General features: G+C 39.7%; 2 protein-coding genes across 7 annotated transcripts; both read left to right on the top strand.

The window, feature by feature from the left end:
* The first annotated feature begins 189 nt into the window (after positions 1-189).
* CG13784 (uncharacterized protein) lies at positions 190-15,685 on the top strand. 5 transcript variants are annotated; one of them, NM_001273246.2, is made up of 7 exons: positions 190-279; positions 1,093-1,314; positions 10,570-10,700; positions 10,761-10,874; positions 11,642-11,806; positions 11,880-12,034; positions 12,124-14,970. In NM_001273246.2, the coding sequence occupies exons 2-7, from the start codon at positions 1,112-1,114 to the stop codon at positions 13,873-13,875; spliced, it is 2,520 nt and encodes an 839-aa protein (NP_001260175.1). In that variant the 5' UTR covers positions 190-279; positions 1,093-1,111; the 3' UTR covers positions 13,876-14,970. The 5 variants fall into 5 exon arrangements, with proteins under 5 accessions (NP_001260175.1, NP_001260176.1, NP_001036343.2 ...); NM_001273247.2 differs by having other exon boundaries at positions 190-304; NM_001042878.4 differs by having other exon boundaries at positions 190-363.
* A 273-nt stretch (positions 15,686-15,958) lies between these two features.
* On the top strand, positions 15,959-25,315 carry CG4502 (uncharacterized protein). Of its 2 annotated transcripts, NM_164741.2 has the most exons (6): positions 15,959-16,288; positions 23,366-23,472; positions 23,528-23,910; positions 23,988-24,111; positions 24,171-24,520; positions 24,583-25,315. In NM_164741.2, exons 3-6 carry the CDS (start codon positions 23,549-23,551, stop codon positions 24,665-24,667), a joined length of 921 nt encoding a protein of 306 aa, NP_723260.1. In that variant the 5' UTR covers positions 15,959-16,288; positions 23,366-23,472; positions 23,528-23,548; the 3' UTR covers positions 24,668-25,315. The 2 variants fall into 2 exon arrangements, with proteins under 2 accessions (NP_723260.1, NP_609103.1); NM_135259.3 differs by having other exon boundaries at positions 15,959-16,284; positions 23,366-23,910.
* Positions 25,316-25,381: the final 66 nt, after the last annotated feature.

Genomic DNA, 25,381 nt, shown 5'->3' with positions numbered 1-25,381 from the left:
TTTTGTACCTATATAACACTAGGTACGGAAATAGGTACCGATTGGTACTCCGCGGTACTTAGTCATCTTACCGTTAAACAGGTCGAAAACGAGTATAACAAAAATATCGAATAATAATGTCAGATGCGTTAGGGAATGTGAGTTTCAGGATTTCGCTGACTGGTAACACTAGCCACAAAACTTGTGTACGTTTGTTTGTGTTGTTGTTTTCGCTTGCGTGCGGTTGATCCGCGGACAGTTTTTCCGCAAACTCGCAGAGGAAATGCAAACTGTGGCGAGGTGAAAGGAAAACTGACCACCGAAAGTGCGAAGAAGAACGAAAATTGAAACAACAGCAAGCGACAGCAATTAGCGAATGAATAAGTACGATTTTCCGGAACAATAATAATAGCAACAACAGCAACAACAACAACGGCTGCAGCCACAACAAAAATTTAACTCAATTAACGGAAAAGGCAAACGGGGGAAAATGCAATTGAAATGCCGAGAGCATTTATGAAGTGTGCTGATGTGTTTGCGTAGAAATGGAGCGATTTGTGATTGCAGCGCTTTGCTCGTCTAGTGTTTTCCGCTGCCAGAAAAGTGTGCGCAGGAAAATCGGTGACGATTCGTGAAAAAAGGGGCATAGAAAATTCGGTGAAAATTCAATACAAAAAAAACGCGGAAAACGAAAACACAGGAAAAATTAAAAGAGCGACAAAGAGTGAGAGCGTGCGAGAGCAATAGGGAAATAGAAAATAAATATCTTCGCTGCCTGCGTGTGGGTGTGCGTCAGTGTGTGTGTGTGTGTGTGCAAAAGTAGAAGATCAAAGCGAAACGACGAAAAACAAGCACAGCAACAACAACACACAGCTGACTTCCTTTCTTTCCTTCCTGCATTACACTGTTCAACAAACAATAGTTATAACCGCAAACGATGCGAAATCCAGTAACTACAACAACGACTACTTCCAATCGCCGGCTTTTAAACTAGTCAAAAAATCAAATCAATAACATAAACTACACATATCCGCTAAACGACAAAACCTAAAACGAAAAATAAATTTCAAAACACAAAGTAAACGAATAAACTAAATATAACCAAATTTCCAGTAAACAGAGATAGCTCACAATGGATTGGATCATCAATGATGAGATGGGCCTGACGGTCGGTCACGTGGTGGGCTGGGCCGCCGCCTCCGCAATGGTTATTGGGGGCGTGATCCCCTACGTGCCCCAATACATTGAGATCAAGAAGACGCAGGACGCGGAGGGATTCTCTCTGTACGTGTGCCTGGCGCTGCTGGTGGCCAACTCGCTGAGAATACTCTTCTGGTAAGACTTAACTTGTACGCTAATCAAAAATAACTAAATTTGTAATCGAAAATAGATACTGGAATACTAGATACATAATAGATACCTAGGAAACTAAAACATTACTAGCATCCGTACGAAACTAATTAAATTCATTACCTAATGCTCCATAATGTTAACAAAAGTGCTTAAATGTGAAAGCTCAAAATTTTGCAAGTAATTATGACGATTTCATATCCAAATATGCCATTTTTGAGCAATAAATCAATCATGAAAGGCAAAACGAACTTTTATTGCACGCGCTTATTTTTCTTTTTGACTGTACAGCACTCGAAAATAACACAAATCACTTTTGAACGCTGCGTATTCAAATGAAAATAAACACCTGCAAATTCTCTCTCGTTTTTTTTCTTTTGATTTGGGTTGAGAATACAATTGAAATACATCATAATTCTTTAAAAAAAAAATCTCTAGAAAATTACTGATATGGCACTTCCTTGTCTTTAAAATCTACCTAAAAACTTACTTTAGAAACATGCTATTATATCTACATATATATACAGAAAGATCTCTTTCGCAGTAGTTTCGAATCCTCTGGCACCCCTGCGGTGAAAACGTCAGGTACCTGAACCTCTCTAAGTAAACCCCTGTCCACTTTTATCTCACCCACATTGGGATGACTAAACCCACTCGGCAAATACCTGGTATGGTATTACGGCTTATCTGGGTGGGCAATTCAAACCGCTTATCACGCGAAATTCTCTCATGGTCCGACGCGACAATTTACGGTTTGGAGCACTTGAGACCAAAACCCCTTCCTATCTGTTAGCTATGTCATGATTTCTGGTCGATTTTGCTCACCATAGTCGATAGACGACTTCCACAATTTGGACGAAGGACCAGCGTACTGGTTTTATCTTTATTGTACTCCCAGCGGTATTTAGGTATTCGGCACAATGCACAATGTCGTCGATAATCGCTATTTTCGCTGGGGTTTAGGACACTTGATGGAAGATTTATCAGCTTTCATGCTGAACTAATGTTTTGTGGGATGTTTGATAAGATTGTTACACTCAACTCAATACAAGCGCAACTATAGTTTATAAGAAGTCAAAAAAAACTATTTCGTAATATACGAAATTCAGTCGTTTTTGGGAATATTTAGGTGACTTAAAAATGTTGACAGTCTGAACTTTCGTTTCTGGAATGGTTTCATCCAGCTGCCCTGGATTGTTGATTCATCTTTTTGCAGAGCGAAACATATAAATCAAAATTAATAAAGTAAATTTTTAATTCAATTTGAATGAGTGTGCAAAGTAGCTTTCAAAATGTGACAATGCCATTGAAACCAGTTGAAACTGACACAGAGCCAACAAACAAAAAGATATAATTGAATTTGCGCTATTGTTTATTCAGAACGTATTTTCATATTTAGTTCAAAATATATATTTGCCATATGGAATAAACGGAATAAACGGATTTTTAGGCCAGCTACTTCTCGACTGGCCTTTAACAACAGGGTCAACTACTTTTGTCCAGCTGGTTTCTGTGTATTTTTCAGGTTGTTTAGCCCGTTTAAAGCTGCTGCTATTGTGGTTTTTCGAGACCCATCGCTTCCTACTAATAATTTATTAACAAGCCAAGTGAAACGTGAACGCAAAAACAAAAAAAGAATAGGAGCAACTGGTGGCCCTCATCGACGCCGTCAATTTGTCTGGCCTGGGTGGCAATCAATAAATAAATTATTTAGCTGGAAACTGTTGCCGGCGAGCAAAGTTGAATCAGCTGGGCAACGAGGCTTTGAGCCGAATAATCCCAATACAATATGTATACGTTATATATAGATGTTTACGATTCCTTGTGGCCAGACATTTTTTTTCCAGACACGCGATCAGTTTCAGTTGGGTTTTATGAATAAAGTCAGTCAGTCTGGAGGCTAAGTAATAGTGCAATAGGAATGTTTTGGGGGCTACAACAATGATAGGAAGTAGCTTTTAATTTATGCACGACTTTTTGCTTTCCGTACGCCGTAATTATTATTATTCCGACTGAATAAACCCCCGCAAAAAAAAAAAAAATTTAGTTGAGTGCAACTGGCAATTTGTGTACAACAAAATGCACGAAACACTTCAACTATTAAAAGTTATTTCGTGAATTTACCATAAATTGCACGCAATTACAATTAATTAGTTCACGTGATGGAAATATATTTCACATATGTGATATTCAGAGAAAAAAAAACACTCCCAACAAAGGGAGGCAGATTATGGATAGGAACAAGAAGGAATGACACATCCCGTTGACTTTATTGTAAAAATTGACAACGTGGCTGCCTTTGTTGTTGATCGTAAATATGCATATTAAACACGGAATTAATCATAAAACTCACACCGTGGCACGACTAAAAGTAAATATAATAATTGGAAAAATTTTCTGTGCTTTTTGCATGAGCTCATTGCTTGAAATCATCGCTGAATAATTATTGTAAAATCAAGATTAGAATTGTGGTTTAGATAATGCGAATAGAGTTTACACTTGAGATAAGATATTTGGAATTTTTTTTTCAGCTTTTGGTGTAGGAAGTAAAGTAAAGTTGTTTTTATCTTATCTGTAAAAAAAAAAGTGCAGTCCATTACATACTTCATATACTAAATAAAAATTCTTTGTTTGGCTATATTTTATGAAGTAGTTATTCATTCAACTTTCAGTTAATAAAATATTTTGCGATGTGGGCGTTTTTTCCAGTTTACTAACGAAGCAGATTGCGTATATATATATATAGAATATATACATATTTAACTAACTAAAGTTTGCTCTATGGCAAAAGTCAACAAAGCGGCGGAGTTCGATTTCGTAAAAAGGTTTTCTCGCGCAAAAAAAAAAAACGCTACCATTATGACTGAATAAGTTGGTCAGGTCAGTGGGGCGTGACTACACAAGTCTGCAATATAATTTACACTTTCATTCCAGGCATATAACAATAGATGTAAATATAGTATGCGAACGGTTAGCTCGGCACATGCAAACAGTCATTTCTATATTTGTAATTTTCGTGTATTTGCTTAAATATTTACACATTTTGTCAGCCCGCCTGAAAACGCAAGCTGTTCACACTTAACAAGCTATCAAATTTGGCTGCAATTAAAAATTCTATAGTATGTACATCCGAAAATCCAAATATTCACATTTAAAATTCAATCTCAAATGTGAGGCAACGTTCGACAGGAATTTGCATAGTATAGTCGAACATTTAAATATTCATATTTGAAATTGACTCTAAAAATGCAGCTATAAGCTAACTTAAAATGTTGCAAAACTTGAATGACCTTTAAAAAATTTTCCAGCTATATATATATTATACAACTCACAGCTCAATCTGGCGAAAAAGTGAAGGGTTAAACCTGAGAACTTCGGAGTTCATTGAACCTATTTCAGCAAATTTTACGATCAACATGTTTAAAACTTGAGCAATCAAGAAAATTTGCTGACTAATTGGGCTCTACAGCTTTGTTTTCTAAGGGAATTTTTGAATGGGGATTAAATTAGACATAAATAGCGTATATAAATAAGTACTTGCTTGATTTAGATATTGTAAGAATATCTAGTTACTTCAAAACATACGCTTTTGATAAGAACTCTTTTCTAGGTGGAAACGTTCAGTTTATAAAATGCACCATTCACACTGCATGCTTATGATATTTGTGTAAAGCAAGCTAAACTTCGCCTCTTAATTGAGGTTCCTCAAAGAGGTTCCTCCTTCTTATCACTATTGTACAAAGGAAAATGTGTGTACGATGATAAGCCCAGTCTCGACATCAGGCGATAATTGTGTCTACTCCAACCAATTAATTTGTTTACGTAAACACTTATCGAAATAAGGCGCTTTCCTATACGTAAGCTAATGATATGCCTGCAAGATAATGCCATAGAATAGATATTATTGTGTTTATCTACGAATGTCACACGATTGTGCCGAATTTATTTATGATTTTTTTTTTTATATAATTTGCTTATCAACTTTCGATTGAACGAAATGAAGACACTTTAAATTTAATCTAGCATTTTTAATAATTTACTAAGCACACCCAATTTTCATTCACCTTTATTTATACAAGCTTTGGCCCACTTTCCTTGTTTATTTATTATTAATGCATACGACTCACTGAATGGAAAAAAATGAAGGAACTTTTTTTCCAAAGGCAAACAACTTTATTGGACATTTGGTCGCGGAAGGTCAAGGTTTGTGGGTGGTTCTTTTTTTTTTTTGTGGTAAAGTCCTTCAAACCAATTAATTTTTTCGGGGAAAAAATTTGCTGACCAGGAAACCTTGCTTATGGTCCATAAATGTTTACAGCTTGTTGGTCTGTCGCTTTTTGTTACGCATCCCATGCAAATTGGAATTTAAATTTCTAAACCGGTCCGTTGACGTAGTAGTTAATAATAATGTTGTTCGAGGGGTTCTGCTTATTTATCAGCTATAAAAACCCAATACCATTTTTGCAAACGAAGCACTTGTTTTCTGCGTGTGGAAATGTTGACTGGTTAGTTGGTAACTTAATTGTGGTTTTGGCATCTGTGAAATATTTATAATGTTGATGTTGAAGTTGCTACGGCACGAGATTCTTTATCAAGTTTTTTTTTAGGCGGCACTTGAAATTCAAGTTGAATTTGCTGTGCACTTGATGAGCAGCTATGAAGTTTATGCAATCACTTGCTGAGGGGGTTTAGGTAATAATTCTGGCAAAAACATTGAAATGTACTCTATATATTTTCTGTTTTTCCAAAACGTTTTTAATACAAAGACTAACGTTTGCCTTGGATTTAGCGTGCTGCAAATCCGTTAATTGCCTCGCCTAAGCACTCAAGTTTAAATAGTTACCAAGCGGAGATAATTTAAGTGTAGAGCCTTTTGTTTTGCACAACTATTCGTATACCAGCAGTTCTAATTGTGAGCTCATCAAGTAGGCACCGAAAAACGAGCTACCTAATTGTGTCAATTATCAGTTTCTGCCAGCCCATCCCATTCGAATGGATGAACCCAGGGGTTATCTCTGGCACATTACATATAATAGTTTTGAGTGCTCATTTTCCTCATGTAGAGACTCCATCTTGAGCCGATTGGCATTATCTCAATCGCATTTGTTTCGTTTGGAAAGCACGAACGTTTTGCTTTTAATGCTGATAACCAGGGTGCGGTTACAGCCCAAAGGTCAAGCAGCGCAGTCTTATCTGCCAACCATGCCCCGCGAAATTAATTGTATTTGTGTTGCAAGATTTTTAACGTAATTAAAAGTAGAGCTGCGCCGAAAGCGGTTCACGTCACATTCCGTGCCGTGGACAATCCCTTAAATCCTACACGTCACTGCTGCCGAAAGGACGCACTCCACTCCAACGTTAATCTTTGTTCTTGGTTGTGTTTTATGGCCGAGACGTTGGCCTAATTGAATTTTAATGCCAAGCCAATGTCAGGTTGTTACTTTTGTGTAAATCTTGGCACTAGCAAGACTCGAAATTCAACGGCATTGATGGAAAATTCAGATGGCAAAGCACAACTAATCGAAATCGGTGGCCATAGAATGTTTACGGCTTTGACTTTGGTCCGCTGCCGGAATGAACAATCAGAATCATGGATGGGGCTTCTTTGCATGCGAGAAATGTGCGACGTTGGCTGACGCAAATGTTTGCACGAAGCGAACGGACAGAGATTTAAATTTCTCAATTAGAATAGATTTTTGACACCACCCTCAAAATTTTTGGAAGCAGAAGCAGAGATAATCTGCGTGGGCAAACTTACGGAATATATATGTATATAACGCAGAGTCACAGCTTTAATGTTTAATGGCGCTTGAAAGCTACGTTTTCTGGCTATTGAGTTATTAAGTTAACTTTTTAAAAATACAGCCCAAGGTCTTTGACAACTTTGTATCGATTATTTGTACGCATAAGTTGATTCAGTTAAAAAAAAAACAGCATTATCACGCTTGATTTGTTTTCGAGAATTGAGAAGCCTTTAAGGCGCATGACTTTTAAAGTTCTGATAGGCCAGCAGAAATAAAATTGGGGTAGGTCTCAAGACGAAATGATATGGAAATCAGAATGTAACTTAGTCAGCTCTCTATTTTCTATCTGCAGGCGAATATACATATTTGCTGGTATTCATGCCTATCTGCCATCGAGTTGGCTACAAATTTAATGCTCGGCTTCCTTTTATTTTTCCTTTTTTCAATTGCGGCATTGTCTGTTTCCCTTTTTTCCTTCTTTTGTCCTAAGACTTTTTTTTGTGCCATCTGTGTTCCAGACTCCATTTCCAATTCCACCAGCACGCCTACGAATTTTCCGGGGTGGGCGTAAATTGAAGTGTTTTCCTGAACAAAAGTCACACACATCTGGGTGACTGGAATCTTTTGTTTGTGCTTCGGTTTGGGGTTTTATGGGCTTAGTGCCATGTGGGTGGGCTCAGCTCGCATTAATTTTCATTGAGCAAATCAAGTGATGTAATAAAATATTTATTTTTCCATTTATTTTGTTATTTTCGGAGAACATATCAGCTATTGTTGCTCTTTTTTTTATTCTAGATAAGTAAATATTGCGTGCTGTTTTGTTTTTTGAATGAAATGCTTAAATTTCGTTTTCCAACACTTAACTCACAAACTGTTCAGTTCATTGGCAATCGCTATCCATCTGTGCTCTAGTTCATCGTCACTACATCCTTTATCCCGCCGACAAGGTCATTTCGAGCAGCTTAGCTCGGCACACCAGTAAATCCATCTAGGCTGTAGATCGACCCAGTTATGGCCATTCATCATCATCATCAGCGGCTGGCAATCCTTTCTATACATTCATTTACTCAATGGTTGGTGGAAAAATTGTGCTTTGGCTGTAGGCTCTCATTTCCCACTGCTCATCATCAGGCGGCAGCTTGTGTGTTTACACAAATCTCGAAGCAGGCAATCTACTAACGTGGCCAACACTCTTGTTCAGTGGTTCCGAAATAGCCGGAATGCATGGCCTTAAGTGCTTTCGGTTCCGTTAGTTAGGAGCCCTTCAGCGGTGAGACAATGATGAGGACTGCGGCCCACGACAAGTGTAGCCTACTTACAGGCGACCACACCAGTTGGGCCAAATGAAATTTGTGTTAAGCGCACTGTGCCAGCCTTGGCTTAAACAAAACGGCTTACAGCTGTGGTCGAAATTATAGGCCAATAGCTGGTAGAGATTTCTAGAGAAATAACTTTAACTTTAACAAACATTTAGTCGCATTAAATAGAAGATATATGTTTAATAATCCTTATACTGACATATTAAGATCCTTTTTGGCAAGATTGAAGTTATATAGTTATAGTTAGTTATAGCCAAGTGACAACAGCTGTAATTCAGGCAGACAAAACGCACCCACACTTGAGTAAACATCGCGCCGAAGGCAACGCGAAATTATAATTATGGCTAAAACACACACTAAAGGTTGGTTGCTGCTTAGCAAAGCCCCACACACACGTGTGCTTGCCAAATTGCTTGGCTCCTCCATTTTGGTGACTTAATTTCTAACAAATTCTAGCAATAAAACTTTCATCAAGCCTAAGTGACATTTTCGGTACTCGCCTATTTAGTCAAATTGTTGCGGCTATTCGAGCAAATTGCCAGTGAAAGTGAGCCAGAAAATGCAGGTGAAATGAGGGTGGGGATGGTGTTGGAAAATTGTTTACATTGCAGGCTTAGGCACGCCGCCAAATGCGGCATGCTACATACATATATTGTATATGTACATGTATTCATGCCTGTTTGTAATGCACGTATACGATTTTATCGATTTTTTACGACATTTTTTACACTTTGAAGCGTGCAAATGCCATGCCCGTGGGTGGAAGTAGGTGCCGGTGTGTTTTTTCTGTTTTTTGCCAATTTAAAAGGCAAAGCCAACCAATTGGACTAGTGACGAAAAAATAGCGATGTTTTCGGCTGTGAGTTCTCTAGTCCAAATTGGAGTGTTTGCACGGAAAATATTAGCATTTGAGAAAATTGCACTTGTTATACAAACTCGAAGAGTGTGCTCTTTATTCCTCTGATTTTCTGGTTTGTCGGGTGAGAACTTAGCATAGAATTTCCTTTTCATTACTCACTGAAGCTAGAGTCCTTTAAGATGGAAAGAAATTCAAACGTAAACGTTTGCGAACTAAAAATTCAAATCAATTCATACTAGAGCCAGTAAATTTCTTGAAATGTTCTAGTTCATTCGGAAAGTAAAATGTATTTTGTGGTGATTCAGTCGGAAGCCGCGTGGAATGGCATTGGCGTGGCCCAACTGGTAATTGAATTTCGATGCCCCGCCAAAGCGACTTGCCAATGAACATGGGCGTAAATAGCCACCGTGGCACAATTTCCGCGTTTTCCGCATTTTACTATCTGGTAATCGGAAGAAGAAACGCGGAAATGTATGCTATCTGCTGTTGTGATTGCGAGCGACAGCTGTGGCTTAAGTAAAACAGTTGGCTCCACTAATCTACGCCAGCGAAATGCCGACAAATTGTCGGATGTTTGTTTGTTTTTTTTAATAACATTTGGGAATGACTTTTGTTTGGACACCAAAAGGACTTTCATCACAAAAAAATCCCCAGCAAATCTGAGGACTTGCCTTTGGTTTGCTCGGCATTTGTTTGGGGCCTTGCCAAAATGCCCAACACATTTCAACCATTGTTTGTTGTTTGTGCTCGGGGACCCTTTTTCACCCACTTGGCATCTGTCAGATTTATGACAGTGCCGCTTGACACAGTGCTGGGATTTTTCCAGCACACCCGCCACCTTTTACTTGTGGGAAATATGTGCACATTAAGCTCTATAATCGATTTGATTCGGGAGTAAATTATGCTCTTGGGCGAACATCAATCACTTGGCGCCACCTAAGCACCTGTCAATTAGCTGTAATCAACACTACATTGTGCAGCATACACTTGTCAACTGAGGTGTGATAAATAATAGTTATACTTAATTATTTAGGGTCCGGTGGAATGTCTTTCTGTCAGCGTATGACCATTGCGACTTATAATTAACCGACAAACTGTTTAAATAAATGCCACTCCGAATGCACTTTCCATTTCTGTTTTAAAGTTTACAAAGTTTGAAATAAATTTCTTGAAGGACACATGCTAATTATATATGTCCCTGGAAATGAAATACCGTCAAGGACATAACCGCATCTCGATAGGGGGCAGTCAATTAAAATGTCATTTTGAGTTGACCTTTTTTCAATTGACCTTTACCCAATTTCCCTCTGGCTTGCAGGTTCTCCAGCCGCTATGAGCTTCCACTGCTGGTGCAGAGTGTCGTGATGAACGTGACCATGTTCCTGATGATCCATCTGTGCGTGAAGGTGAAGCGGGTTAACGCCAATAACCGCGAGCACGCCCTGCGAGGTAAGTCCCATCAGGCGTTTAAAAACCTGTCACCCGAAGGATAAACATGTCAACTTCTAGGCGATGAACTGCATTTGCCCAAAGTGATGACGGATACGGATACGGGCGCCTCTATATCCACAGAAGCGGGCGGAAGCGTCCTGAAGCGAGTTCGTTCCCGGCACTATCTCAATGGTGAGTCAGCTGATTCCAGGGTGTAGTAATGGGTCTGGACTTAACAAGTCGACATGTCTGCGTTTATTGATTGACAAAGAAAGGAGAGTCTGCATACTAGCACTAGCATTGATTTACGGATCAAGATTTTAGCATAACAACTTTTCACTCAATTGACAGTTTGCTGAACAGATTGAAATTGAATCAAATGTGTGAGGATGGGAAGTTAGGTTATTGTAATTCCATTAGCAAAGTACATTCTGCTGTTTGATATCAAACCCATATCTTTATGGCTGTTCGCATTTATTTCTTCTCCTTCGTTACTTCTTATCAGAGAAACTAGAAAAACATGAAACTGGGTTAGGAGGTACGTACGGTTGGTTCCAGGCGGCAAATTGATCAACGAACCAGAGAGCACAGAACCAATATATATATATATATACACACACACCGACATGAGCTAATTATATTGGCACGCCTTGGGCTTCTTTGTACATGGCTCGTCGTAAATTGTGCAGCGCCTAAAAGCTGGCAGAGATAATGGAAATTGATTTCCAACTGGCTTCCCATCTGCAGCCTGGTAAAGGCTTCCTTCTTGGTTGTGAACAATTTATAGAGTAGTAAACTGTTGGGGTGAGGTCATGACCTTTTGCTTTCCTACTGTAGCTAAATAAAAGTGCATGCAATGCCTGTAAAATAAGTGGGTTAGCAAGTAGTCTTAAGTTGCTGGGTAAACTAATTCATTGAGCTGGTTATTACTAATAATATTCAATCATTCACTCTTACAGACCTGGACTTCAAATACTTTTGGAACTGGACAGACTTCCAATCGTATCTGGACTTCATGCTAGTCGTGTGGGCCGTTGGTGCTGCCATAACATATCTAATGTTGTCCGTACTTTGGTTTATGGAATCCATGGGTTTTGTTGCCGTCTTCACAGAAGCCATGTTGGGTGAGTTCGTGCTATACAACATTTATATTTGTATATATTTATCTTCAAATGTATTTATTTCTTTTGCATGTAGGGGCGCCACAATTTCTGCGCAACTTTAAGAATAAATCAACATATGGAATGAGCATACACATGGTGATCATGTGGACGCTCGGTGATATGTTTAAGACTGGTTACTTTATTGTTAGGAAAGCACCATCGCAATTCTGGATCTGTGGCACGCTGCAGGCAAGTATTTTAGTAGTATTTTATACATTTTAAGATATAAATATATGCGCTGAGAATACTAACTATGTTCTATATTTATGGAATTTCAGGTCAGCTTGGACATAGCGATCCTGTCACAGGTGTGGTTCTACCGTAAGAATTCCAAGCCGCGCGATCTGCGCCGCGGCGATTAGCAGTTTGCCCCCGAAGAACAGCCACAGCACATTCATCACCACGACATACATACATCCCATTCCGAGGAGCATCAGCTATCGCTGCCCGTCACAGTGAGCAGCAGTGGAGACGATCATCTGCTGACAGCTCGAGCGGATGACGAGCACTTTAAGGTGCTGGACTTTGGTCAGTGCCACGATAATCGTGCGTTTCAATATCACAATAATAACAAGATGTTGCCCAGACCAGGAGGCAGTGGCAAGAGTAAGGATGATAGCAGTATGGCAGCTGCCTTGGAGGTCGTCATTGTCCATTCCCCGGCATCCAAAGAGCCGAGACTGATTGGCGCTCAGGAGGAGAGTGGGCGCTGTCGCAGGAAGCAAAATAATGCCACCCAAACTAAATTGGAGGGTGGCAGCTGCTGCTGTGTGATCACCACCCATCATCACCACTGCCACTGCAATCACCATAGGCATCATCACCATCATCATCATTGTCACTACAGGAGCACAAAGAGACGAGCTCTGCTGCATCAGAAAAGGAGTCACCACCATCAGAAGCATATGCCAATTAAGCAGGCGAATCACAAACAAATGCTTCCATCTAACAACAACAACAACAACAAGTCTTCCTTGGACTCTAGTGATGAGGCAATGCATCACCAGGCCATTGCCATTGAAATCGATGCAGCAACGATGAGCGAGGACGGAGATGAAAATAACAGCAGCACGGCCACTTCGAATTTTCCGTATAAAGTGGCCAGTGAGGGAGTAAAACCCATTATAATGGCTCCTCTTCGAGAACAACATCGTCACAGGAGAGGTTCGTTGAATTCCAATACCACAATTGAAACCGATGAATTGTCTCGCGATGAAGATGACGACGATGATGTGCGGATGGGATCCCACCACTTACCAGAAGATGAGACCCAACTAACTCAGCCAGCAGTTACGAATAGTTCCAGCAGTTCCACAAAGAGGGGAAATCCTGCCTCTGCACCAGCGCGAAATGAGTGTGTTCGGATCAAGAGGAAAAGGTTTATAGCTGAGGCTGGACAGGATTACTGCAGCAGTTGCTCAAGTTCCTGCTCCTGCAGCAGTTTGGATGAGGATCTAGAGGCACATCATGAAATGACGGTGGCTGCAGAGTGTCACCAATGCATTCCCGGTTCTCGGAGAGCAAGTCTCTGCTCTTGCCAGAATTCCAGCTGCTGTTGTGGTTCGTGTTCCCAGGAAGATGATGAGGAGGAGGAAGCGGATGATGAGGACGACGAGACCACGGGACAAAGGGAAAGTTTTTGTACAGCTGCAGATCATACCATAACTCCCTCGCAAGAGGGTGAGGACATGCACAGCAGTACACTGACACCGCTTAGCACCCACAGGTCTTCGTTTATGGACCAGGATCATGGCGATCACACCATGAGGAGTGATATCGGCGGTGGCAACATAACCGATGCGGATGCCTCTTCATTAAGCCAATCAGCGGAGTACTTCTCGCTGTCATCCACCGCTGGAGGCGGTACTTCTTTTCCCACCAAAGAAGAAGATAAAATGGATAAGCTGGAGATCAAGGAGACGAAGGATTTGCGAGAGAAGGAAGTGGAGCAACCGTCCTGCAAGCACTGGAATCGCAATCCCCATGGCAAGCATAAACGCGGATCTTCACCAGTGGACAACTCCTTATGACGAAGTGTCTCGCTGGTCGCCTGGCCAGCAATCGATGTGAATGCCTTGCTGCAGCAGACCATAAGGAAATCAGCTGTGCTGCAGGAGACACCAGTGCGCAGGAAAACCACTGCCAAAAGGGGTTCGGGAACAACGGGAAGCAATGACTCCTCCACGGCCACATTAACAGCCAGTGTTGTGACGGTAGCCAAATTTCCAGGAACTGGACTAGTCAGCACTGTCACCAGTTTGAATGGATGTGGAACCACCTATAGCTACACCACCACCACGGCTGCACCCTTGAATCTTGCAGCTTCCAGCAAGAAGAACACCAAGTACTCGCCGGTACCAAACTCCGAGGCCTATCAGTGCGATCCACTGCAGCAAAGCTCGACGGAGATCATCTTATAACTCATGCAAACATACCTCTGCACCTTACACGATTATACAGTGCGAAACCGTATAAAAGTCAAGGTTAAACTTCATTAGTAAAATGGGATAATACATAATAATACATAACACCAAAACTCGTGGATATCTAAGGAGTGGTATAACGAAAACCAAAATTCATAAAGCTGTTCAATTTGTTGTTATTCGGGGGTAACAAAAACCAAGATGAGGATGTAGAAAAGGCAGACCTAGTTTATACACACTAGAACATAAAACCAATGTACATTACTTCTTATGTGAGATGCAGCTACAAAAATTAGCTTACAATGTAAACTAGTTTTAAACATTTAGTTTCGGACAATGTGAATTTAAAGAAAAGGGTTTCAGCTGGGGAAGGGACCAAGCCAGAGTTGACACAGCCTTCAAGTTTTCCAAAATCCACGCAGAGACATATCCACATTGTGCAAATTTCTCGCCAAGAAAACTTCCCTCAGCTCGGGCCTTGAACCTTGTTTAGATTTAACATTATAAATCGTCATTGTTTTTCGTACGTCGTTAGTCGAATTAATTTTGTAGCCCTGTAAGTTCAATTTGTATTAAAATCAACAAAATCAAACTTTAATCTCGATATTATTCTTTAAAGAATTTTTTAATTGTATAATTTCCTAGCAGAATTTATTAGCTAAGATCTATAAAAAATTATACGAAAATAAACGAAACCCAAGCAAATTTATGATTTTCTTTTCTTTTGATTTTCCTAATTTTCATTTTTCATTTTCTTTCAAATGGCACACGTCCTAATCTTTAGCTATATTATTCCTAGATATAACGTATAAAAACTACTAAGCAAACAAACATCTTCCTTGCAATTTTGAGATTCCGTTGAAAACGTACACACAAGATAAATATGATAAAATTGAATTATTTTTAAGCCACGTAAATATTTATTCAAAGTGCTTAAGAATATTTAAGAAATATTTAAAAACTACAATTACCCAATGGATGGGAAGATAAAATTTGTTGATTAGTATGTAGCAGCTATTTTTGATTGTTTTCCTATGATATGTTGGCTATGTAGCAAACAAATAATAACAAATCTGTTGCAGATGCGCAGTATTATATTCATTGTAAAGCCATTATTAAAACTGTAACGAATTACTTACTAACAATGAAATCGAGGCAAATACTCATAATCAATTACAAACGTTAAATGAAGGGCATTTGGATTGTAGAATCTTTTTCATAACCGAAATGGTTATTATACTCATATTACTGGTATTTATATAGATATACTCTTAAGTCCAGAAGAGCCATAAGAAGCAATAAATGCGAACGACAAGTGGATATTTAATATTACTAATCCAACTTGTTTGCTACTGAATTTACTTTATTGGTGTTCTAGACATTTCTCAAACAAAATAAACGTAAACTATGCGATACCAAACAGTGTTTAACTCATTTAAGGGTTGCGATTTGAAATTAAATATAATACCTAAGAGAAAGCTTCGCTACGGTTATAGTAAATCATTTGTTTGATTTTTTTATATATTTGAAAATTTGTTTTGAATACCGCGCGGATTTGGTTGTTGTATTGGCTAACATAAGTGACTGGAGATTTTGTAGAGTGTAGATATCCGCCGATGAATCGATTAACTTCGATAGCAAAAATCGAATCGACAACTATCGCCAAGAATCATCGGTAGTCGATGCCAAATTGTTATTTTGCATCTCTACCGCTGTCGCGGGCGAAAAAAGTGCAGTGCAACGAAAAGTTGGTGATACAGTGTCCAGACCAGGAAATAATTCAAAAGTCGCGTGGAAACGCCGAACCTTATTGCTTTTTGCTAGCGCTCAATAAAAGATATAATTGTTGGGAAGAACTGCATTCGAGATTGCTTCTCCCGTTGCTATTATTTGTTTCTCTGTGCGAGTGGCGAAGGAAGCGAAAGAAACGAGAATCGGGAATAAAGCGGATTGCTGATTAGCACGAATCGTGGAAAGAAAACAGAAGAACAGCGAATTGCATTTTACACTTGGCAAGTGAGTGAGTGTGTTTGTTGTTACCTCTTCTTGCTCCTCTTCTCCTTTATTCCTTATCCCTTGCCCCTTTTTGTCGCTGGTGTATTACAACAATTTGCCAATTAAAAGCTCTTGACCTCTCACTCTTACAAATAGAACGTAGTGCGTTACACATGCTACCCCTGTCTCTCCGTCTCTCTTCCTCCCCTTCGATTTTCAATTGAAGCATGACACTAACAAACAAGCCTGTCAAATAAACGTGGTGTGTCCACATGATTGTGCTTGTCCTATTCATTGCACTATAGCTTTTGACATTGCTCGAAATTGGTATCTTTCCGCAAGTGCGAAAGGGAGGGCTGCTGCCTGTGTCTCGCTCTGCCAATGTCAGATTTTCATTGAACTTGATACTGAACATTTTCAAGAGTTCTTTTGTCAACGCTTTTTTTTGCAGTGCAAGCCACTTTTCCAAGGCTGCAGTCATGGTCAAGTTCTTAATTTAAGATGGCCTCAAACAATGCTTCAGAAATATTTGTACACTTTAAATCTTATACATATTCAGTAATCCTGTTTAATTAATCTAGTCATAATATTATTACAAACTATTTTCTGACACATTGACAAAATTCTGTTAGTAGTAATAAAAAAAAATAGGGTTGGTTATCTTTTAAGGTGATATTTACCTGGTTCATAACCCCCAAAAATTAAAGAGTTTAAAAAATCCCTGCTAAAGACAAAAAAGGGGTCGCGAAAAAGAACAAGGAAAACTTTTTTGTTTTGTTGGTTATTTAATTTTATTTTGGTACTTGTCCTTCCTTGACGTATTTGCCTTTATTGCCTGGGACGACTAAGATGAAAAGAAACGCCGAAAAGCTGGGTAACGAGAGATTGTGGAAATAAATCTAAGCAAATGTGTGGGAGCTCCACAACGGAAAATGCTCAAATGGTATTTACTGCCGACATTTTCACGCCCACCCACATACAAACATATTTATATATACAAATATACATATGTACATACATACATAAGTGTGTACATGGAGTAGGGGCCAAGAAGTCGGAAAGGCTTCTCCACGTTATTTGGTATTCATGAATGAAATCAGAGCGCCATGTTGCCACGTGCGGAAGGGAGAGAGGATAAGCTTTGCCGATAGATTATATTCCCTGCCCGCTCTATCTTATCTCATTCCTCTATCTCCACTTTCTTCTAAAACACACTTAGACAGGCGCCATGGCGCTTTGCATCCTCTTTTGCAGTAGACACTATAAATTATAAATTATGTATTTAAAATAAATTTTGTTTTAAATTTTTTATTTTTGGTCTTGTTATTTTTTCATTTGGTAAAACTGTTGTATAAATTAATAAAGTTAAGTTCTAAAATCATCAGCATGGCAAAAAAAAAACTTATCAAAGTATAAGGTTGATGTAAAGGCTTATTTAAGTTCCGTTCAATTTTTAACCCTTATCGGGTGCCCACTGTATTTTGTTATCCTGCGCCGACCCCCCGACATGTTGTGCATCTAAATCGCACTTGATCAGCGAAGCTAAGCTTGGGTGTGTGTGCACTTTGGCACATCAACTTTTTATGGACCCGCCGAGTAGGCATTTTATTTTTACGCCTGAATTAATTTATAGATATGTATACCCTGGCACACGCATAAATTGATTATGCATACCCATGAAAGTGGCACTCGGAGTCGTGGGGGAGGGGGACTCAAGGATATACCCGGTAACTCTATAAATAGAGCGAAAAGAGCAAAGGGTCTTTGGCAATTAGATGAACTTTCCTGCCATCGCATGAATTTATGCATTTTACATGAGTGGGAGTGCCCGTGGCAGGTGATAAACAATTTCACCTAGCATAAACAATGTGGCAGGTAACACTTACCACCATGTCCGTCTATACCTTATTTTGACCACAGGACTACTGGCCACTGACATCAGCGGGTTCGGCTTCCCTGTGGAGTTATATTTCTTGGAATCTTACGACTTTACTTTACTAGTTTTTTTTTTTATAGGGTGCAGGGTATTTGTCAAACGATGGTTGATTAAAACGTGAATACCCTGCGTATTAAGCACTTGAAGCTTATCTCGCATGCAATAACCACTATCCAAAGTGCTTAACTTTGACACCCGACAAAAGCCAAATTGACAGGTCGCTTTACAAACGACCTATCGAGATAGACGCAGTTGCACTGCAAGAAAATGTGCAAGCTTTTAAAAGGAATGTTGTGCGTTGGGAACGCGAATTCTTCAGTCGAATGGTTTTATGATTTTCGACTTTGTTGATTTTTCCCTGTGCATTTCCTTGGACACCCGCCAGACTGAGCCGCAATTCACTTGCCAGCGTCATCAACTGACGCGTATATCCCTTTTCCAATGTGTCCGTATCAAAGTCTACTTTTAAACCGTGAGATGTGGTTATTGTTGTGGCTTCTGATGCTTTTGCTTTTGTTGCTCTCTTGTCGCAATCAATTTCATAAATGGCTTCCGTTCGAATGAAACACGCGCCATCAGTGAACCGGGCAAAAACCATTCCGGAGTAGGGAAAAAGGAGTGCTTAAGCTCAGGCTTTCCATCTCGGGTGTCTAGGAGACTTCTGTTTTTTGTATCTACGTGCTGGATGTGCCCGGCGAAGTCTTAGTAAATACATACAAAATGTGGTAATATTTGTATGTCCTTTCCTTTTAATTAAAACCGAATGTTTTCAAGTGAAAAGGTTAAAGGTATCCTAGGTTTCTGGGATCTACGAAAATGCCAATGACAAAGGGAGCTTATCAAATCTACTACCAATCAAGTCAATATATTATTAAAAGCTACATATACAGAACATAAAGGGTATTCCATAGTTCGACCAGTTCTGCGATTGCCAAGATTCTTGTTGCTATTTTCGCTTCTTGTGTGGCATGTGTGTTATGGCGCCACATGATATTGATAAACAGACTAACAGAGACATTTCCAAGGTCAGATGGGGTGAGCTCCGCTTCGTCATGTATCTTTTTGTGGGTATACCATAACAACGGGGTCAAGCCATCGGCATCACTCACTGTCCGTTAGTCAGTTAACGGACATTATTGGGCGTGGAAAGAGTTCGTCGACCCTCGTCGGATGACAAAGCCCTTCGAATTGGTTAGCATGAACGACCCGGAAATAAAGAAGACCAAGTGTGATGCTGACGCATGGCCTTGATTAACGCTGAATGCACATTTAAAAGCTTTCTATGTCGGTGGGGGAAAAAAAAACGAAAAGAGAAAAGCAATCCGGACTTAATTCAATTTGCATGTGCACCAGAGTCCGAGCGAGGAATTGTTTATAAATAAATTAACAAAGCCATAACAAGCGGTGACCCTCGGACTTCCATCTAGAACAATGCCATCCTCAGTATCGAGAACAGCTGTAGCAGGGGCGCCAAAGTGGGAGGCAAAAGGATGACCATCGGTGCTGGCTAGTTGGCTATAAGCAAGGAAAATCAAAAAAAAAAAATCAGAACAACTAAACCAAACAGTTAAATTTCTTTCAAGTTTTTCTTATTTTGCCGTATTTGATTTATGAAATAGCCAAAACTAATATGAAACTAAATTTATGTGAAATTTGTATTAGTAACTCATTATGTTTATTAGCTAAATATTTCAAAAGCTTATAAAGAACCATTGGAAACTGTTTGGAAAGAGGTTTATCTATCATAATTGGTTGTAATATTTTTTCTCAATTTAAGCCAGTCTTGTTCTTAATTTAGTAGCTATAAAGTATTTTCTACCATTTCGTCTGATAAACGTAGCTACTTTTCACGCTGCCTTGCCATCACTGACGATAGGATAAGTGCAAGTGCTGTGGCAGAAAACTTGATGAGGAGGATGGGGAGGGGCCTTCAGCCGAATGCCATGGCAACCACACTCGATGGTCAAGAAACGGGGGGATTAATTCTCGGTGGATGTGGATTTGTGTGTGTGTGTGTGGGTGTGTGCCATAGTAGGTGTTCGCTAATGGCTGGGAACAAAGAACTGTTGCAGGGGCCATTAGTCAGCATCTCGCTCTCCCTCTCTGTTTCTCTCGGCTGTTTTCCCGCCTTCCCCATTTCGCCTGTACAAATATTTCCGCATTGCATGCACCAAACAGTTGATTAACGACCTCTCTCACAAGCTTTTAGCACTTGAAGAAATTCTTTTATTATATTCAAATACAAGATCAAGCAGAGAAGGGAAATCACAATAAGAAGCTAGTCTGCTAAAAACATAATCTGTTAGAAATCGAATATGATATATAGAAAAAATAATATGATAAATACATAAACTAGATTTATAATCATTTTTTGTGGTGTATTTAAATGTATTCTTTTCTTTTTAATGCATATTATGTACATATGTCGTCAGGCGCAAAAATCAATAAATAAGCGCGAAAGGAGAGCAACAACCAACGGCATCCCCCGAATAATTTAAAGTTGACACAGTTCTATATTTCTTGTTTTTATTTTTTTCTTTCTTAATTTAAACATTTTTGCATTTCTCACAGTTCGTGTTGTTGGCTTTCCTTTTACTTTCGTGTCTGCATTCTAAAATTTTGCATGCGACAGCCGGGAAAATTTGCATGAAATGAAACAACAATAAACATGACCCTAGTTGTTTATACACCCACCGAATATGTATGATTCTCATATATATTTATTTATTTATTTAAGGCTGTTAAAAATCAGTCAATTGTTTGGTTAACTTTGTGGCCACTGTTTGTTTACCCACGCTTTTAAGTTAAATGTATCTGCATTGATTTGAAAAGTATTGAATATGTATGTAAAAATATTATAGGTAAGAAATCAACTTAACTGCCATACTAAAAAAGTTGTTTCCATCGGGAAACTCAATTAAAAACCCATTAACTGCGAAGCACAGAAGAGAACTGGATACAGTGTTTACCACTTGATTTAACGACACTTGGCAGCTATCTATATTCGGATTTGCAAATATCATTGATGGCGATAGCCCATCCATTCCACTTCAGCCAGTCCCGCAGGCTATTATTAAATATTTGTGCGGGTAGGTCAGTTATAGATTGGGTTAAATGAAAGAATGGGGAAAGTGGGTTTATGGAGGAGAGGTGTTGCTTTTGGTCTGCTCATATCGATTTTTGTGGCGCCAGATAAGATTGTATATCTATGTGAATGGAGCAATTTCGACGGACGCAGTCAATTTGTCGCCAAATCTATAGAAATGCATTAAGGTGTGTCGTTACTAGTTCGAAATATATTCAAACATTTAGTTGAAACTTAAATTTATATTCCTTATAGATGTATGCTCTTATACCGTTAAACCTACAGTTATAGCAAAATGACTTGTGTCACCCTGCTTTTTATAGAGTTTGCATTCACTTAAGGACGAAAAAATATGTCAAATATTGTTGACATTTATTTGGTTAAATAAATGGCGAAAAACTCCAGAAATGTGTGTTGGGAACCAGATAGAATTTCCTACGTGACTTCAGCAATGTCTGTGGACTTTTTTTTCGGTTGAAGATTCCTGTGGCGCCTTTGTTTCGGCCTCGGTCAGTGTTTATATTTCCGTTTAGTGGCCCTGACTGAAAGCAAAAGTGCAAAAAGTTTTCTCTAAAAATACTCTTAGCCGGGCACCCAGCAGATGCAGAAAGGAAATGGCCCATAAATGGGCGGAAAAAGGGAGGAAGTAGGTAAATATGGGAGTGGTCTCGAATAGTTTGAGCTTTGATGAACTCTTAATGAGTTCATGGGTCAGCCTAACGAAGTAGATTCCCCACTTTTCCAGCCACGTTCATTAATCAATCAATTATTCATCATTTGTAAACTAACAAAGAGTACAAAATAATGTTGCAAAAGATACTTTCTTTGGTTGGGAACCTGAATAAAATACGAATGGTAATGGTAACTTTGGATATGTGGACTGATGTCAAAGATATATTATAATTATTATAATAGAACGTAACCTGAATGCATTGAGTTATCCTCCGCCTCGAAATACTTGGCAGCTCTTCGTTTGCCTCCTCAAAGCAATTTTGATCTGATCTTCTGGCACTCAGTTCACACTTATCTGTGCTCTTATAATAATAATAGCCCTCCCATCGTCCCAAACCACGACCATTAAAATGTAACGCCCACATCTGTTGTCCTTGGTCACAGAGTTTCAGGACTTGGCGTTCGTCCAGGAGGTGGGCGGTGACCCAAGAAATCCCCTTTGAGGACTCCTGCACTCGGGTGAAAGCTAATTATGCGAAAGGCAAACAATTTGGCAAAGTCCACGTCAACACCTCGAACAATTCACAGGGCGATGATAAAAGGAGGAGTTGGTGTTTTGCACGGCATTTGCAGGTCAGAAAATAAAAGAAATTAGACGGAGAAAAGTCCCTTCAGAGGCTGTGTGAAATTTTAGTACCCAACTTGAAACCCTCGGGTGGCACCGAAATTAGGAACGAAAAGAAAACAATTTCTGGCGGATTTATGTAAAGATTATATACATTGTTGAATATATAAATTATTTTTTAATAAAAGGTCTGTTTTTTATGCTCTTTAAGCTCCCTCCGCTCTCATTATACAGTTCATATCTGTTATTTTTTTTAGTAAATATGGATATCCTTACTTTAAGGCTTTCTCCATCCTCTAAAGAGCTGCGACAAAATACATTTTATTTTTGTCCTTTTTTTCGAAGAGCCGCCTTTGCGAGTCGTTTTGTTTTCGCTAAGGGGAGTATTTAACATATTTCGCTGGCGGTCTTGTTATTCACTTGAAAAGTTCGCCAAGGATGTGTGTTTGTGCTTACGACTGCCAGACATGGTAAAGTATCTCCGGTTATTGTTGTGGTTTGGTTTACAAATGCGGGCGCTAGTTCAAGGTCGCATAATTGTGCTTGGGGGTCTGCTAAAATATGAAAATGGCTCGGAGCGAATCAAATTCCAAGTAATGGCATCCTTAGCATGCACAAGTATGTTAATTTTATAAGCTCGACCCGAGAAAATCTTGATGTCGACATTTTTTCTTATAACGCACATGCCATTTACAAGTTAGCAAAAGCTTATGGGGCCGCACACATTACTCTTAAATCTTAAACAATTTTTGTATTATTGGATTATGCTTTTATCCACTTTCAGATACAATTTCCACGCCCACATTGCACCAGGAACCATTTAAAGAAGAAGACTGAACAAACACGCCCACGAAGTACTTGTAAACTACTGAATCAAAAGCCACCGCTCAAGTAACTCAGAAGCACACAATCAAAATCCAGCACACAGCAAATCCACTCGTTGCAGACCAAGCCAATCCCAGCCAAGATGTCGTCGCGTTCCAAGGAAAGAGTAGTCACTGCATTCCGCAAAATCTTCCACAAGTCCAGCAACAACAATAATAATAACAACAACAACCATAATAATAATATAAATAATAATAACAACAATGACAAGGTCGATGGCGCCACTGGCAGCAGCCCGAATATAAACAACAATAATAATAATAATAATAATAACAACAATCACGATGGAGCAGCAGCACCCTCTTCGGCAGGAGGCGTCGCCGTGGCCGGTGGAGCAGTAGGATCGTCGGGATCATCCGGTGCCGCAAAAAATGCCGTAGTTCGAATGGCAGCCGAGCAAGCTGTGTGGGATTCACCAGGCAAGCGGCGACGACAAGATCACAAGTAGGTGTTTAAAAAAAAACATTAAAGTCATATTGTATTCGGTAAACTGATCTCGGGACATTCGTTCAATCTTCCAGGGTGGCGCCGACAACGGAACGCCAACTGGTGGCGGCTCCGGATCATACGATTCGAACCCGTCGCCTGATGAAAGAATACCGCGAAATGGAGCGACTGCAGGCCAAGAACGATGCTGTCTTCACGGTAAGAAAAAACGATTCCATTATGCAACAATTACCAACTGCTTACCCATTTTTTTCCAGGTGGAACTCGTCAACGATAGTCTATTCGAGTGGCACGTACGCCTGCACGTGATTGATCCCGACTCGCCGCTGGCCAGAGATATGGCCGAGATGGGTGTGCCGGCCATACTGTTGCACCTGAGTTTCCCCGACAACTTCCCCTTTGCCCCGCCCTTTATGCGCGTGGTGGAGCCGCACATCGAGAAGGGTTACGTGATGGAGGGTGGCGCCATCTGCATGGAGCTCTTAACCCCACGCGGATGGGCCAGTGCCTATACGGTGGAGGCGGTCATCATGCAGTTCGCAGCCAGCGTGGTTAAGGGCCAAGGCAGGATCGCGCGCAAGCCAAAGAGTACAAAGGAGTTCACTCGGTAAGGGAATCGAAACATAATGTCAATGTCATTTGTGATTGGACTATGTGATCGCTCCACAGGCGCCAGGCTGAGGAGTCGTTCCGTTCGCTGGTGAAGACGCACGAGAAGTACGGATGGGTAACGCCCGCCCTGTCCGATGGATAAGCGCCGCATTCCGGACCGCAAGGAAACTCAGCTCAGATGCTCTGCGTTTGCCAACACAACCAATGCAATTTAATAATCAGCCACCCAGCCAAGTTCGCTCATAGTAATACATCAAGACATTTATCCATCTTTATACTCTCTGTTTCATCTACTTGTCAAGTAACGAACGATTTCAATTGCAAACCATCCAAAGCAACAAGACGAACTCCCAGAAACAAACAAACATGAAAAAACAAAACATCTAAATAAAACAAACTAAAAACGCGCATCAAGCAACAAATTTGCTTAAAATGTAACTCTAGCTCGTAGTCATCAGTAAATAGGAAGTTTCGCCGAATACAAAATGGATATTTAAGTATTATTAGTTAAACAGGAACAAAAAAAAAAAACAAGTACGATGAACACCACTTTTCCACTATAATTTCCTTCGTCTAGCGCATATTAAGTTATATAAGATTTACAGAATCAATTAGTCTGATATCTTGGTTCGACTGTGTTATAATTTGTTGTGATTTTTGTTGAACTTAAACAAACCGTGAATAAACCAAATTACAACATCAGCTTGTAAACATAAGTGTGTTCCTCGAACTTCGCACTTTCATTCTAAGCTATGCATAATAAATAAATCTAACATGTGTCTATTATCGCATTTTTATTGATTTTGGTTGTAGGTTCAATGGGTAAGAATCGATTTTAATAAAATTGTTTTTAAAA

The sequence above is a fragment of the Drosophila melanogaster genome, chromosome 2L (genome assembly GCF_000001215.4).
Source record: "Drosophila melanogaster chromosome 2L".
In the NCBI taxonomy this organism is placed as follows: Eukaryota; Metazoa; Arthropoda; class Insecta; order Diptera; family Drosophilidae; genus Drosophila; species Drosophila melanogaster.
This window is presented reverse-complemented; position numbering and strand designations above follow the sequence as displayed.